This window comes from Syngnathus leptorhynchus, chromosome 4, assembly GCF_054491065.1.
Source record: "Syngnathus leptorhynchus isolate UIUO chromosome 4, UIUO_Slep, whole genome shotgun sequence".
NCBI classification, from domain to species: Eukaryota; Metazoa; Chordata; class Actinopteri; order Syngnathiformes; family Syngnathidae; genus Syngnathus; species Syngnathus leptorhynchus.
The window spans coordinates 16,716,532-16,731,725 of record NC_141198.1 but is presented as its reverse complement, the minus strand read 5'-3'; the positions used below and the strand labels follow the sequence as shown (position 1 = coordinate 16,731,725).

General features: G+C 42.0%; 1 protein-coding gene across 3 annotated transcripts in view; it reads right to left on the bottom strand.

The window, feature by feature from the left end:
• The window catches only part of kcnt1b (potassium sodium-activated channel subfamily T member 1b), a 32,970-nt gene that overhangs the window by 12,926 nt on the left and 4,850 nt on the right, over positions 1 to 15,194 (bottom strand). For 2 of the 3 annotated variants that reach the window (XM_085909635.1, XM_085909637.1), the window contains exons 4-10: positions 2,806 to 2,885; positions 2,167 to 2,272; positions 1,930 to 1,995; positions 1,291 to 1,339; positions 845 to 904; positions 653 to 727; positions 425 to 508 (exon numbers count right to left, since the gene is read on the bottom strand). In XM_085909635.1, the coding sequence (XP_085765761.1) occupies positions 425 to 508; positions 653 to 727; positions 845 to 904; positions 1,291 to 1,339; positions 1,930 to 1,995; positions 2,167 to 2,272; positions 2,806 to 2,885 (520 nt within the window). Of the gene's footprint in view, positions 1 to 424; positions 509 to 652; positions 728 to 844; positions 905 to 1,290; positions 1,340 to 1,929; positions 1,996 to 2,166; positions 2,273 to 2,805; positions 2,886 to 5,471; positions 5,511 to 15,194 lie in introns of all 3 variants that reach the window. The other variant, XM_085909636.1, reaches the window with a different exon arrangement.

Genomic DNA, 15,194 nt, shown 5'->3' with positions numbered 1-15,194 from the left:
GTTCGCAGCTCATCTGCTCTTACTGTATGTTTTTTTTCCATCTGTTACAGGAATCATTTTTGTTAACACTTGTTCCGTGTTAGTATGCTTCGCATGTCACCACCTGTCCTGTCCGACGTGGCCTCGCTCTGCCGGTCTGCTTGGCGGCAGATTACACCAGCTGGCTGATTACAACTTTGGCAGGAAGCCATTGGCAGAGCTAGAGGGGGGGGGGGGCTGTCGGGGCACCGCCACCCCCACCCCAAAAATACTCAGATAATTGACTCTGTGCTATTTTCTTTTTATTTTGCTTTAGGATTCGAAATTCGCATCTGTCCTCCATAGAGAACAATTTCTGAATCTTCATCAGCATTTTTTTTTGAATATTTTACAGAAGGTTGTTTTGTTTTGCCCATCCCCTGAGATATCTCCAACAGATACTTACAATCATGTTCTCCAGCGCCCCTTTGGCAAGCCAGCAGTTTAGAAAAACCGGAACAAATATGTTTCGTAAAGGATGCCAGAAGATCTAGAGAAAGCAAAGTGATCTCATCAGTCCAGAGCACTGATCAGCAGGAAGGTTAAGTCAGTCAATGCTAGGATGTTTTTGGATACAACAATTAGATACCAAACTGAGTTGGACTCAAAAGAAATGCCCTTGTTTATTACTCACGGTGATAATAAATGGCACTGTATTGATCATCTCCAATATGAAGGATATCTGGAATATCTGCTCCCAAATGTTGCCCTGGAGAGCAAATTGATGATGAGCAAACTTCTGAACAAGAATCAGTTTAGCAGAAAGGGAACAATTTTTCTCAAACTTGTGACAAAGTCAAAGACAGACGTCAAGAAACTTCTTTACCTTGTAGCTGAGATATGTGATCAGCATGGTCTCCAAAAAACCGATTAAAGCCACGGTCACCTAAAGTGGAGCAGAAAAAAAACCTCTGGAATTAGAAAAGTTTTTTGAGGTAAACAACAACCTCTAAAGGGCAACAACTACTCTTTTCCTTTTTTTTTTTTACCAAGGTTGAGCAACAGAACTTGATTTATTGGTGAAGGCCATTGCGAATCCGTTTGAGCGCTTAAGGATTGAATGTGTGTGGGTTTAAGATACGTAACACAAATACAAGAGAGGGTCCAAATGAATCACGATGAAATAAATCCATCCATCTACTTAAGTTCTTGTCTTCATTCGGGTTGCTGGTGAGCTGGAGTCTTGAACACTAGACCCACACAAGCACTGCCGAGATTTCAACCCCTACCGTGCCGCCTATTATAAATCAGATGAAAAAGAAATATGCTCACCTGGATAGCCCACAATGGATCCGGTCTGGTAACCCAGAAAATCAACTTCCTTTTAAAAAGCACAAGCCCATTAGTGACAATATTGTCATTTGAAAATACTAATGTACCCTGACCAGTTGAAAGTAAGCGCTGAGAAGATGATGGAAATGACATGCATTAAATTGAAGCTCAAAATGAGAGAAATATCTGTGTGACGTTTGCAACCTTTACCAAAATTGACTAATAATGAGGCATAAGGACTCAATGAAGGCCAGCCAAGGCCTTATTTTTTTTAAAAATAATTAAAATAAATGAAAATAATTTCTCAGTTGTCTTCAACAAACAAAAGCTGCTAAAAGTGAGGAATGTGTGGCGAAAAACGTGAAGATAAATTGAGCTCAGTCAAAGTAAATACGTAGATGTAATATACTGCCTCCTAGCGGCCAAGACACGCACACAAAATACACAAGGTGTGACGCTCAAAATATTGATTTGTTAATGTTTTGTTTACTCTGTGTTACTTCTTAGTGATATAAAAATGATGATTTTTGAGGGGGGTGGTGTATTTTTTTTTTTTAATAAATTTCAAATTTGATTCATGAATTCAACTGAAAAGTCAAGGTACCACAATGTATGGTTGCATTTCAAAGGAGAACAAACCAGTTGATTTCTGGTGACTCCGATGTTGAATTAGGCAAGCTGGAGTCCCGCATCATTGAGTTGTGACTAGACATAAAAAAAAAAAAAAAGAGTAATAAATGCATGACTCATCAAATATAACCATCAATTGATGCCTTTTTTTTAAAACTGCTTCATATTCCAAGAACCCCTTAAATCCGGTCAAATCCATCCTAATTAAAAAAACAAAACAAAACAAAAACCCAGATGAATGCTCACCACGGGTTTCCGTTGGTCTCCTTGAGATCGTCCAGGCTGACTCTCACGATGTAGAGCACGCAGGTGAGGATCTTCAGGGAGAAGTTGAACAGGCGGATCCTCAAGCCTGCATAACGGGGGGGGGAAAAAAACCAAAAAAAACTTTGCCAGTGCTTAACATTTGTCCAGTTAACGCGTGCGTCAGCTCAATTTACGGCTTTTCTGGCTCAGCATTGTTATTTTCTCGGCGGGCCTGAATAATAGGTCGCCACTAATTCGACGATTAATCAGAATCTCGGCTACAGTGTGTCCCGGCGACCAGATGGCGGAGCCGGCTGCCTTCCCCGACTCCCGCGTCAATGATTTGGTACCAGGTGAGCATCGATTTGGAGCAAGGTGGCCCCGCGGCAAACGGTGACATTTTCATTCAATTGTACGAGATCCTGAGATGGACATTTCCCTCAGCGATGTTTATTGCGTTTCCTCATTAAGACAACGTGATGCCCTTCGACTCAACGACGGATTTAATATGAGGCCTGACTCAATTATCAAAAGCTCAAGTGAGATTGAGCGAGATTGGATGCTTCATCATGGAGTCTTTTTTTTTTCTGCACCGAGCAAATTTTCACGGCGAGCTTTCAACCGTATGACTCTACTTACTTGACCTTTGGTTTTTGATGAAGAAAAGCTTCAGTCTCTCCTTGAAGGTGTTTTCGTTGACGTAGAACTCCACCTGCACCCTGTTGAGAGAATTGTGGTGACTCGGATGAAACGTTAAATAGTCTTGCAATCGCTTTTGATTTCCGACAAACATCTAAAATCCAAAAACAACCCAATCATGAACTTTACAGCCCGAAAACTTCATGTGAATGTCATCGTGCAATTGGACAGCTTGTGTTTTTTTAAATATTAACAATAGAAAAACCAAAGGGAAGCCGATGCGGCGCGTTTCAATAGGCCCGGCGGAGCCGACGAGCACTTAAACTGCGATGATGATGATGATGTGTTGGGGCGCTGGGATAAATGCGGCTTCTGTACCGCACGAAGAATGATTGTTGCTAATGAACGCAGAGGGAGTTATTAAAGGAGCACCGAGCTGACAAGATGAAAAAAAGGGGCGAGGAGATGAGAGAGCAGTAGGCCCACATGATAGTGGGCGGAAGAAAATAAGAAACGCTAATTTCCCCTGGTCGCATGCAATGGCCTCTGTCGCCATGGAGACAGATTCCAGGGCAGGAAACGCTTTCATAAGCAAACAACATCCCTGAGACGGTGAATTGTGGCCAAACCATGTGAATCGAGTGCCAATTGGCGGCAAATGAGATCAAGAACGGACCAGGTGGGTCGGATGGGCGGAGAGTTTGCACACGCCGACTTGAAATAGGACTCCAAAATCAACTGCAGTCTGAGAATATAATTGGTACGATGTCACGCTTTGTTTGAACTGGCTTGCCGTGTGTTTGTCTACGTCTCCGTGTGGGAGGGTGAGATGGGAGTAGTAGCACGCAGGCTTGCATGGTGGAAAACCAAAAGAAAAAAAAATAATAGCGCTTGTTGTCGTGTTAAGTTTCAAATAGCAAATGTCTATTTTTATTCATATTATTATTATTATTTTTTTTTTATTGACAGAAGCTGAGCCTCAGACTCAATGACAATGAAGGACAATGAGTGGGACTGATTTTTTTTTTTTTTCAAGTACCAATAGCAATTGTTCTCTGTATGCTAAAAATTTGGCCCAAAACCTTTTTTTTTTTTCCCTTGAATGTCCTTGATAAATTGTGGAAAATTGACATTTAATAACTGTTTAATCAGCACTTTAATTTGCCTTTTTTTTTTTTTTTTTTTAAACTGTAATTCTTCTGCCAAACTGTTACTTGGTAAAAGTAAACATCTCACTCTAAAGACATTTCCAGATCGGCTGCGCTTGTGTGTGCTTTTATTCCCATAAAGCTAGTGGAACAAATTGTTACTGCTGAAAACAAAATGTCTCCATTTACTATACATTTAGTTTGCCGCTACGCACACAACAATAACGGAAGCAAAGACAGCAGTGCATGAATTCCAATTAAGGAGGCAACTCTCCTCATGTTCACGCAGTCACCAATCTTGCCGTGACATTTCATAAACTTAAGTTGCCGTGGAAGCTGCACAGCATCAATCTCCATCATCGCATGAATTCACTTTTATTTATATTTTGTTGTATTTATTCTCCATTGGAAAAAGGCAGGTACCAAAGCTTAGATGTGATCTAAAAGCTGCAGCCACGCAAAAAAAGTACATCTCGGAGACGAGATTATAGAACTGGCTCAAGTCCAAAACACTTAGGAAGTAGATAAGTTTGGTATAATGACTGAAATATTGGCCAGCGGCCCAAAGAGATCAAAGTGCAGTTCACTTTTGGTTCTCAGAGTCATCACTGCAGGTCAGCGGCCAAAATGTTTTCATTCAAAACTCTTTGCAGTAGTTTCCAGATGACTTAGCATTTCAAATGAGATGAAATAATGCCGCTGTCAAAAGTCTCTCAAGATCCATCACTGTGTTTGGACTCCAATGTGCAGACGGAGCAAGAAAGCATTTTGACCAATGTGAGGATTTTAAGAAGCCAATTGGAATAAAAGGTTGAAATCCAAATGGAAGAAAATATGTTCAAATATTTGACCAGACTCAATCAAATTGTTCGTGACTCCGAAAAGGAGGTATGTAACATCACTCAGCCGCTTGACAGAACCGGCGCCTGGAGGCTCGGTCGGGATGAAGGCAAAAAGTGCATGTCAACATGCTTAGAGCTCACCACTTAGGATGCCCCGCGGAGAACAAAATCCATTTGCTACCAGTAGTACGTGATCGTAAATAGGCAAGTAGCCGCTGGAAATTGCCAAATGCTACTTTATTGTAAGCATGCAAAGTGCACACAACTGCCCTTTCTTGGAAATGGATCAATTTTCAATCATATCCACTGACAGGCAAAACATTTCCCCCCCCCCCCCAATACTCGTGCCACCTTTTCATCATTTAGTGTGGAGTTATCAAATTAAAACACATATAAAAATATTGATGAAAAAAAAATATTAAAAAAATATATTTATACAAAAATATTTGAATAAAGATATTTTCATTTTCTTGGAAGTTTGGTCACCACAAGTGTTGAAAAGGTAGCCATAAAACAGCATTGTGCAGCAATCTCATCGCTCAGTCAGGCAAGAATCATAAAAAGCACCCAAAGATGGTGGCACAAAAAAGTGTGACTGACGTCTGCCTCTGCCTTCATTTCCCAGTGCCGTGACGTGACCCATGCCATGCAAGCCGAGATGCTGCCAGAGACTTACTGGGCATTGGTTGAGTCCATACTGTACTCCTCCTGATACCTGGATGCAGCACACATGAACATAATAGACAGGCACCGGTTAGGACAGAGAGAGAGAGATGGCTTAAAAAGGGAAAAAAAGAATAAAACCCAATGCAAACCATGGGAGACCGGTGAACACAAACTATCCCACAGCCAGGCGAATCAGAAATGAAATCAGATTGATTTAGCTGGAGGCCACTATGGCTGACAGTTATAGCTTCAAAGTTTCTGACAAGGCGTCAACGCATTTTCGCCTTTCTAAATGGGCTAATGGAGACTCGCTCCATTAAAGCCGGGAAGCAGCTAGGTCGCCAGAAATGATGCGCACATCCCATTCATCTCAAATATCTTGCCTTATGGACAACATAGCTGAGTCACTGATTCAATCCTAATGGCTTGATAAAATGCCCAATTGTGGCTGTTAGTAACCGGCAGTTGCTTTTAGTGGCCTTTCTCTGACGCGGCTCTCGTTGGCTTCACTCATTTGCTGTTGACAATCTTGACGGTCATAAGATAATTCAGTTGATTTAGAAACAAAGCAAAGAGGAAAAAAAAAAAAAAAAACCCTGATAAAGCGGTCGACATGGCAATCACGGATACGGTACATAGAAACGAGAAGATCTATGAGTTCACTGATGCTCCTCTGTTTGTAAACATCTCTATCTGCAGCTTTGCTAGCATCAAAACATATTCAATCTATATTCATGCAATTAGCATCTTCAGATATCTTCCCCGTCGGGCGAAGCGCGCCACGCTCGGCTCACCTCTGCGCGGCAGATGTAAAATCCCGAGGCTGAGCTGGGTTAGCGAGACAACAAGTGGAAGGCGGCACTTTGGAAGCATGCTTCCCAGCTCATTCCCTGCGAGGGATGAACGGATCTGAAGAGGGAGGGCCTCGCACGCGGGCACTATCTATCTCTGCAGCAATTTCAAGGGCAAATGGGATTTGTAGTTTCATTTACGAGGGAAAGCCAAGAAATTCGGAGCTGGCAGTGGAATGCATAGGTTATTGTATTATTATGTTCCTTCCGGGATATTTTGACATGGTACCATGCGATTTTGCTCGTCACGCACGCTAATATTGGTGAGGCCACATTAGGCTGCCCACCCAATTCGACATCCGTTCAGCCTCAGCATCTCTTTAAGATTCAATAACATTTCGAATTGAATTTCCTTCTTCCACTCTGTGAGGCTCTGCGGGATGAGTCAGAGGTAAAATGGAATAAAAAAAAAAAAAAAGCAAAAAAAAAAATTGGCAAAATATTTGTTGATTCTGCCTCCCGAACGAATCCGTGTGAAATATCGATCTACGAGCGCGAGGGAGGGTTTGTGTTGCCGCGCTGGTGTGAGCATGACATTTGAGATTCATAAAGCTCACATGTATTTGTAGATCCATTTACTCATGACTTTTTTTTTTTTCATTAGATCATTTGAAGGCATGCTAATCAGGGGGATTCGTTCACGCTGACTTCATTAAAGATAACGACAAAGATGGACAGCATATAATCAGAGGACTACTTGGGAAAAACAGCTCATTAATAACCGGGGGATGAGATCAAATGAAAATCTAATTGTTATGTGATGAACGCGGGGGCACAAGTGATCATTGTGGACATGAAAATATTGGGCGGGGGTGTCCTCGAGGACCGTTGTCCTGCGTTGTCTTAGATGTTTCTCTCCTCCAACACACCTCAAATTCAAGTGATCAGGATTGTTTGATGATTTGAATCAGGTGTGCTGGAGGAGGGGAAACATCGAAAACTCGTTTTTTGTCGAACGAAACGAACTGATGAATAACTTGTTTTGAAATCAGACACGAGTAAAAACTTCAAATATTATAAAAAAGACAAATGGTCATAAAAATGACAAGCAATATCTCTATTTTTGTAAAAGTGAAGACAATTAGTCATTTTAGTCATGACACAAAGTCGATGCAAAGTTGGTCTTGGCGGGCCACATAAAATGGTACGGCGGGCCATATCTGGCCCCCGGGCCTTGAGTTTGACACCTATGATCTAAAACATGCAGGAGAGTGGTCCTCGATGACAGCACTCAGACAACCCTGATCTAGGGACTTATGTACCACCTGAGATAATCTCTAATTGAATGACGTATTTTGGATTATACGGTTCAACTTTGAAAGACTGAACCGATCCATCAAAAAGGTGACAGCGTGATAAAATAAAACTGCCAAACAAATCATCAAAGTTGATCGATTGCAAAAGTGTTTGAAACTGGCAGCCACAGATGCTCTGCGGAGAGATCAGCTGTGGAGCGGGATGCGACTCCGCCTTTCTGTCACTCAACAGCGCTGCTCTTTATCTGATTGCTTCTGGGCTTCTGCTGGCTCTGAATAAAACAGACTTGACCATTCAAATCGACTCTTCGCAGCAAGGTAAAATCCGTCTTTCTGTCGAGACCACATTCAGCTGTTGAAAAAATGCTCCATGGCTCGTTACGCATCGACATTACTGAGCAATAAAATACTGCTTAGGTTTTTTTTTTTTTTACACAGAAACAACAACATAGTGGATAATTTATGCATAGATACATTCTGCTGTTGCTGCATTGGATCACTCTATTGATCTCCTTGCCATTATTTTTGCAAAGGCAAATCCGATGGGGGCTGTATTTCACAAACAAAACAGCCTTGAATTCTGTCGACATGATGTGGCCGGGCTTTCAAATTGAACGACTGGAAGCTGAGGCTAAAGCAACTCCTTCAATCAATTTCACCTCTAAAAATGCTTGTCAGAACTAAAATAAATAAATAAATATATATATAAGCAGCTAAGTGAGTGACACCAAAGGTGTCAAACTCTCTTTTTGTCGATATGGTCCCCCCCCCCCAGAGGGACGCTTTGACTGAGAGCTACATTAATATGCAATCACCTCATTATATTAAATTTACAGTGCACTTAACACCTTCTGCATTAGAATGATATTACAGTAGTGCCAAGAGATTATCACCAATCGCTCATCTCTGAACTAAATGAGAAGAATGCCATTAGTGCATTACAGTCTGCACCTTCCCCCCGAAAAGGTTTTTAAATCAAGGAAAACATCAAAATAATATGTTTTGTATTCATGCTGCAATCAAATTCATGATGCTGCTCCTACTGTTATGCCCCGTTTAGCCACCAGGAGGCAATATAATACAATTGTCATGCATTGTCAATGTTGCTCATTTTGGGTGGAAATGAACCAAGACTACGGCAAATGGCTGGCAAAGGGTCCAGGTTGCCCCTGCCGGGATCGCTTCCAGCACATCTGTGACCCCAATGAGGACAAGCGCAACTAAAAATGCTTAGCTCGTTGAAGTACGACTAATATATTTCATGGTCACCTCAGGTCATCATTGCATCATTAACAACAACATGCAACCAACACAGCTAAACAGTAAACGTTGAGCAATTCTGGAAAACCTCCCGAGTCTCCACTGCAGCAGCAGAGTTGTGCAGTGCTCTCTGAAATACAGCCAAAGCACCAAAATAAAGCACTTTTTTTTTTTTTTTTGTGCTGCCAAGCTAGCTTTAAATAACCCGCTGGCTTCAAGTGCAAAGATAAATGCATCACACTGTTTGTGACAGCTGTCATTCAAATATGCCCTCAATCATACAACAGCATTGGTTGCTATGTCAACCCATGGTTTGCATTTGACTCCTAAAAAAATAAAAAATCAAACTTTCCCTTGAGACTCATTCATTTCTAATGGGAATGCAGCATCTACGGAATTAGATAATCACTGAAGTGTTAAAAAAAAAAATGACAGCAGGTGCCTTTGCAATCTGTCATGCAATTGCCTCACATAGAGGCTGTCAGGACATTTTGACGGATTCAACATTCAAACGGCGTTTTTCAAGTTTGGACGCGAGATATTGACGCCAATCTATGAATGTACGTGCATCGTCGTGTTTCGAATCTCCGCTGCAGCTCGATTCTCTCTACCTTTGGCCGACATCGCTCCCAAACGAGTCCATGCTCCTCAGGGGGTTGGACGAGTGCGCCCAGGTGGGCTCGGGGGTTTTGCGCACCTCGGTCTTCACGTCTGGGTCGATCTCCGAGGGCGAGGGTGTCAGCTTGGCGCCCGCCATGCTTCTCTGTCGAACTGCCCCCCCCCCCCCCTCAGCCCTCGTAGGCAGGCACGCGAGCTGGCTCAGCGCATCTTTGTCTCACTCAAGCAACACGGAGGAGGGCGAGAAGATTCCTTCCTTGTCGCATCGGCGGGTTTTTCTTCGGAGAGATAAGTGTGAGGAGCCCCCAGCTCGCCGAGCGCTTCTCCATCCCTGACGGAGAGGAGCGCAGTCTTCCCTTGCGCGCGTCGTCACGACGTAACGTCAATGCTGCCTCGACCAACGAGTCTCTTCGTCTTACATAACTTGACTTGGAAGCGTTTTGGTTTTTTTGTAAAGGTTATAGGTTGAATGTAAATTCTTTTCCTTGTTGTTATTGTGACAACCGGACGCAAAGCGCAGTCAAATAAGCAGGTGACCCGTTTGCATGGTAAAAATATGAAACGAGTGAGGCCTATACTCAAGCCAAACTCGTTTGATTTTTAAACAAGACATTTAAAATAGGCATAGAAAAAAAACTATCATTTCAATCCTTTTCCCACTAAAACTCACTTGAAATCTTCCAAAGTCATATCACACAATCATTCCCTCTAAGACTGGGTAAGGTATTTGGATAAGAGAGCAGTCCAACAGGTTGCTGTTTGTCAAATATGGATCCTGACTGACCTCCCAAAATAACCTGTATAAAACCTAAAACTGGATTTGGTCAACCAAATCCTGACATCGAATCGATAGTTAGTCATTAAACACTACAAAGAAACTGCTGATGAAAATAAGCAGGCGGAGATTTTGTTGGATGCAAGCACGGAAGACAAGACGCAGATTGGAGCCGAGAGACATTCAGTGGCATGATGGGGAAGTGAAAGCATCAGATTAAAAAAAAAAAAAAAAGACACTGCAGGCTTAATGCATTCTGTAGATAATGAACCAGGTGGCAGCAGAGATTTACTTTTTGCACCACAAAGACAATCAAAAGGAAATGCTTTTTAATGAAAGCGCCACCAAAAATACAAGAGACTGCAATCTGCAATGTTCCATTCCGTGTACACGGAAAACCTTTCGGAAGCATTTTCCAGGCACTCTCGGCAGTGCTTGCCGCAAAACATGGAATTGAAGGAATTAACGACACAGTACAAAGTGACAAGCCGACGGATGACTGGAAGGACATGACCATCACATTGCAACTTGCCACATTGAGTAGTGACTCATTACGGGCATAGAAATGGAAACACAGACAAATATTAGCAAATATAATATATAGAAATATATTGCCAAAGTTGGAATCTTTCCATAAAAAAACCCCTGAAATTTATGGATATGAAAGGAATTTGCTGAGTTCAAAATTGGCTCTTATGTCGAATGTATCAATGCTGGTATCAGCAAACACTGCGAGCACTCGATACATTAAGATACGGTTGGTATTATCACTCGCCCGTCGCTACTTTATTCCCGACCAAGAGGACAAAACAGTTATTTTGTTGTTCAAGCTGTAATGGGTCCAATCACAACAAAACACGCCGTACCCCGCAAAGCTCCACATGACAGGATACTCAAGCAACACGCGCCAAACGGCAGATGGGCACTGAGAGCTGCAATGATGCCTCTTATGTCAAAACATATTAAGGCTGCAAGCTGGCGCCACTGGAGGCGAGCAACACAAGTCTCGCCTGTGCCACTGGCTACAGCTTGAGCAACACGCACACCACACACAACTCCATCCTGCAGTGCGCAAATTGCTGTTCTGATGTAAAAAGGTCCCACTTGCCACATATTGTTGTAACCTTATGCTCTTTTGTGAAATGGAAAACATTGGAAGGAATAGTCAATATCTCCACCAAAAACCCGCTCAGCTTTTTGGTCTTTGGACTTGCCCTACATGTCATTGCTGGATTATGCCTGGAAGTCTAAGGCGGCTAATTGGGTGGTTTTCCGCTACGCCTCCGACAGAAATCTTTCAGGATCTCTTCGTTCAAAAAGATTTTGCCTATCAGAAACACTTTTGTGACAGTTGAAAACATCAGATGCGCCTCCCCGTGGAGCTCAAAGGAACTGCACCAGCCTCAAATAAATATATATATTTTTCATTATTACAGAAAGGCTAAGTTGATTGATGTTTATTTCCCATGGTGAATAAGTAATGTGAGGTGATAGAGGGCTCCAGATTGCTCATTTTTTTTTATTTACAACACATATTAAAATTTTAGAGTAGTGTTACACCATCAAATGATAGTCTGACTTGTTAGTCGAATATGAAAATCTCAGGTGGGTTGTTTGAAATGTGCTTGAATTAAATTTGTTTGCCCAGTGAGCAGAGGCTTAGTGTTCTGCAGATTTATTTTTTTTCCCCCTCAACAAAAATGCATTCATGTGTAGCAAACTAAAGCGGATTTATAGACTAAAGGTCGCCGCTGTCCTGATTACTTTTTCGACACAAAAGGATAAATCATTAATGACGTGCAGATTTTAAATCAACCTTCCAAAACGGAACGACGTCTCACTCAAAATGGCCGCCGACACGGCTGCTTTTCAAAATTAACGGGGCCGACACCCCTGAACGATGCTAATTAGGCAAGAGAGACGAGGCACGGATGCCGAAGAATAAACACAGGAGGGGATCTCCGAGCAAAGCCGTAAAAGCTCAAAACGATTTTTCTTTTCGCATTCATCTAATCGTCCTCTCTGCAGTTTATCTTTAATTGTCCGCCCTGTTTGAGTCTTGCCTGCTTAGTCATTATAATGTTTCGGATAATTTCCAGCAATCTAAGTGCTGAAGGTTTTTACACTGTCTGAGTTTATACGAGCTGCGGCACGTTGACTAATAACGGGATTGATGCCTCATTTTTCTGTCCATAATCCAAAATTTGGCGATTACACGTACAAAGAGAGAATGACAACGTCGGCCGCTCGCACTTTGCCACAACAAGAATCATCAAACCGAGAGCACATTGTGGCCTCGCTCAAGTCGAGTGCCCCCCCCCCGAGTGTCGCCCACCCACTCGGTACCAAAGTGCAAACTGCGTGTGTCCCTGAGAAAAACAAGCAGTCTGTCAAAGATGTCAGAAGATGATTTTGGGGGGAGATTAGAAAATGCGCATTTCCATTCTAAAGAAGCCTCCAGTTATTTATCTAGCATAATATTGGCCTCCATTTCCTGTTTTCTTTTTTCCTTGTTGTTTGTCAGGTCATTTATCAGATTCTCACACTTGCTCAGGTGAAACAATACCAATGCTCAAAGGATGCGCGTGTCATAAGCAAGGAAAAACGAGAAGCATTATTTCTATTGCTCTTCTCTGTCAAGGTTTCACATTGTACGTGTTCACTGATTTGTTTCTAAGCGCATTTGATATATTTGAAGGTAACGTGCTGAAAAGGCAAAAGCACTCGACTAGTCTCGCATACTCACCCGCACAGTTTTCTGTGGGTGTGGCCAAAAACAAACTAAGTGGAGTACAGTGTTCCTGTTGCCATTTAGGAGAGGTTAGATCTTTTATCAATGTGTAATCCAAGCAAAATGATATCTTATTGAGTGAAGAGGAAATTGAGGACCCCCCCCCCCGCACTCTCTGTCAGGGGAAAAGATACCAAAGATGAGATATCTGATTAGATTATTCAAACCCTCAAACTGTTTCCTCAGTAACTAAATCAATTATATCCATATTGCTTTTTTATAGTGGACTCGAAAAGTGCTTTGCATAAATAGTCTTTTTATTTTCCTCTATAAAAGTGCAATATTAATTTTTAACGGGTGCATAATGTTACAGTGGTTCTACTTTTGGGGTCATGATGGTGGCTAGTATATATTTTTTTTAAGTTATTGGTGAGAAGCACTAGTATATCAATCTGAGTGCTGCAATTTTTGATTAAATTTCTGTCAGAGGGGATTTACTTGTCCTGTGAAGTAGAATTTTTACAGACTCAAAAAGTGGAATTTAAAATAGTACAGAAGAGCAGCCAAAGTTGGGAGTTACCTTGGCAGAGATCAGGAATAAAAATGGCAGCTTTCCAGCAGACACTTGCGACTTTTTTTTTTTTTTTTTTGGACTGGGGCCCGTCTGTGTGAAGTCCAACAAGAAGTATGTTAAATTACCAGCCACGCTTAAAAGAAACCAACTTTAACTGAGGTCATGCTCTTGAGTCTTACAGAAGACGTGAGTAGCAATATTAGCATTGACTGTTAGCCGCCAGAATGCTAGTGGATTATCCATGGATGATACCGTTTAATGGTTTTGACATTTGAAGGAATTTAAGATTCGCACTATACATGAAAAGGACACGGCAGCTCGCAAATGTTTCACTGCCGGGTCAGCCATTCTGGACGTTCTGGATTTAGTGGCCAATTAACAGCGCTTATTCTGTCAACTCCCTTCTGTACGCCGTCTCGTTCAAACAGAGAAAAACACCCGGCTAGATTATACACGGACAGGAAAAGATGGATGGAACCAATTTTATACCTGCAGTTCGTTGTGTGGGGTTTTTTCCTTTTTTTGCCTCGCTGAATGTATAAGAGGCTCGCTTCTATTTCTGACACTGGCTGAGACGAGCCCACCCCCCCACTTCCACTGGCTGACACGCTGAGAAACAAACCCACACGCTCTCCAAGGTATAATCAGAGTGACACATAGGTATACACACACACACACACACACACACACACACAAACGACAAACCACCAAAATCACTTCCCAGCTCACACTGTCGCAATCATTAAAGTCCTCAAGCACTAGTTTGAGTCTGGCGATAATAACATCTGTGAAGGGGAGGGGAGGGAGGACAACCCCCCCCCCCAAACACACACACAAGTTAACACACCCTCAATCTCTGCAGCACTTTGCAAAAGTGGATTCAACGAGGATATGCTAACTTGAAACAAGGCCCAATTATGCTCATTTGCAGCGCCACACTGTAATTCTGGAACTCCACTTGATAGGTATTTACAAGATGGTCCAATTTCTGGCCCCACAGTTTATCTCCTGGCTGCTATTTTAGCACCTATTTCATTAAGCCCCCACACTCATCACGAGAAAGCCCCCCCTCCCGTTGCCTTTGATTAGGTGACTGTTGAAAAGCTGTGATTCGTGGGTGCGTCGGGCATCAAGCCGATGACTGTGCTATAGACATCTGTGACAAGTCAACTTTTACTTTTTAAAAGAGCAGAAACTTTTCTTTTTACATACCTCATACTAATAATCTGAGAATATTTGAAAAAATAAAAATAAAAAAAATCAATATGATGATAACGTGCAGTAATTAAGACACTGGGAAAAAGGGGCACAAAATGGCCACCGATTTTTACAGCTTATCAGAGGAATTAAATGGGAATGAGTTCTGCTTCTAACTGGAAAAAAGTCAAGCTTTACATTTTAATGTTCTAAAAAAAAAAAAAAAAAAGAAAAGTGAAATACAATCTCAATGAACCGAACATATATGCATGTTTTCAGAACATTAGCGAAAGAGGAGAGTAATAGGATTAAGCAATGCTAACCATGCTAACCGCTACACCAACAGGCTGCTTTATGTGTACCTCCCAAACAGCTGACTTGAACATTTTCACAACATTACTTTCTACTTAATATATAACAAGCTGGACTGTAAATAAAAGTTCCTTTTAGCTGGACCCTACTTAGCCATGA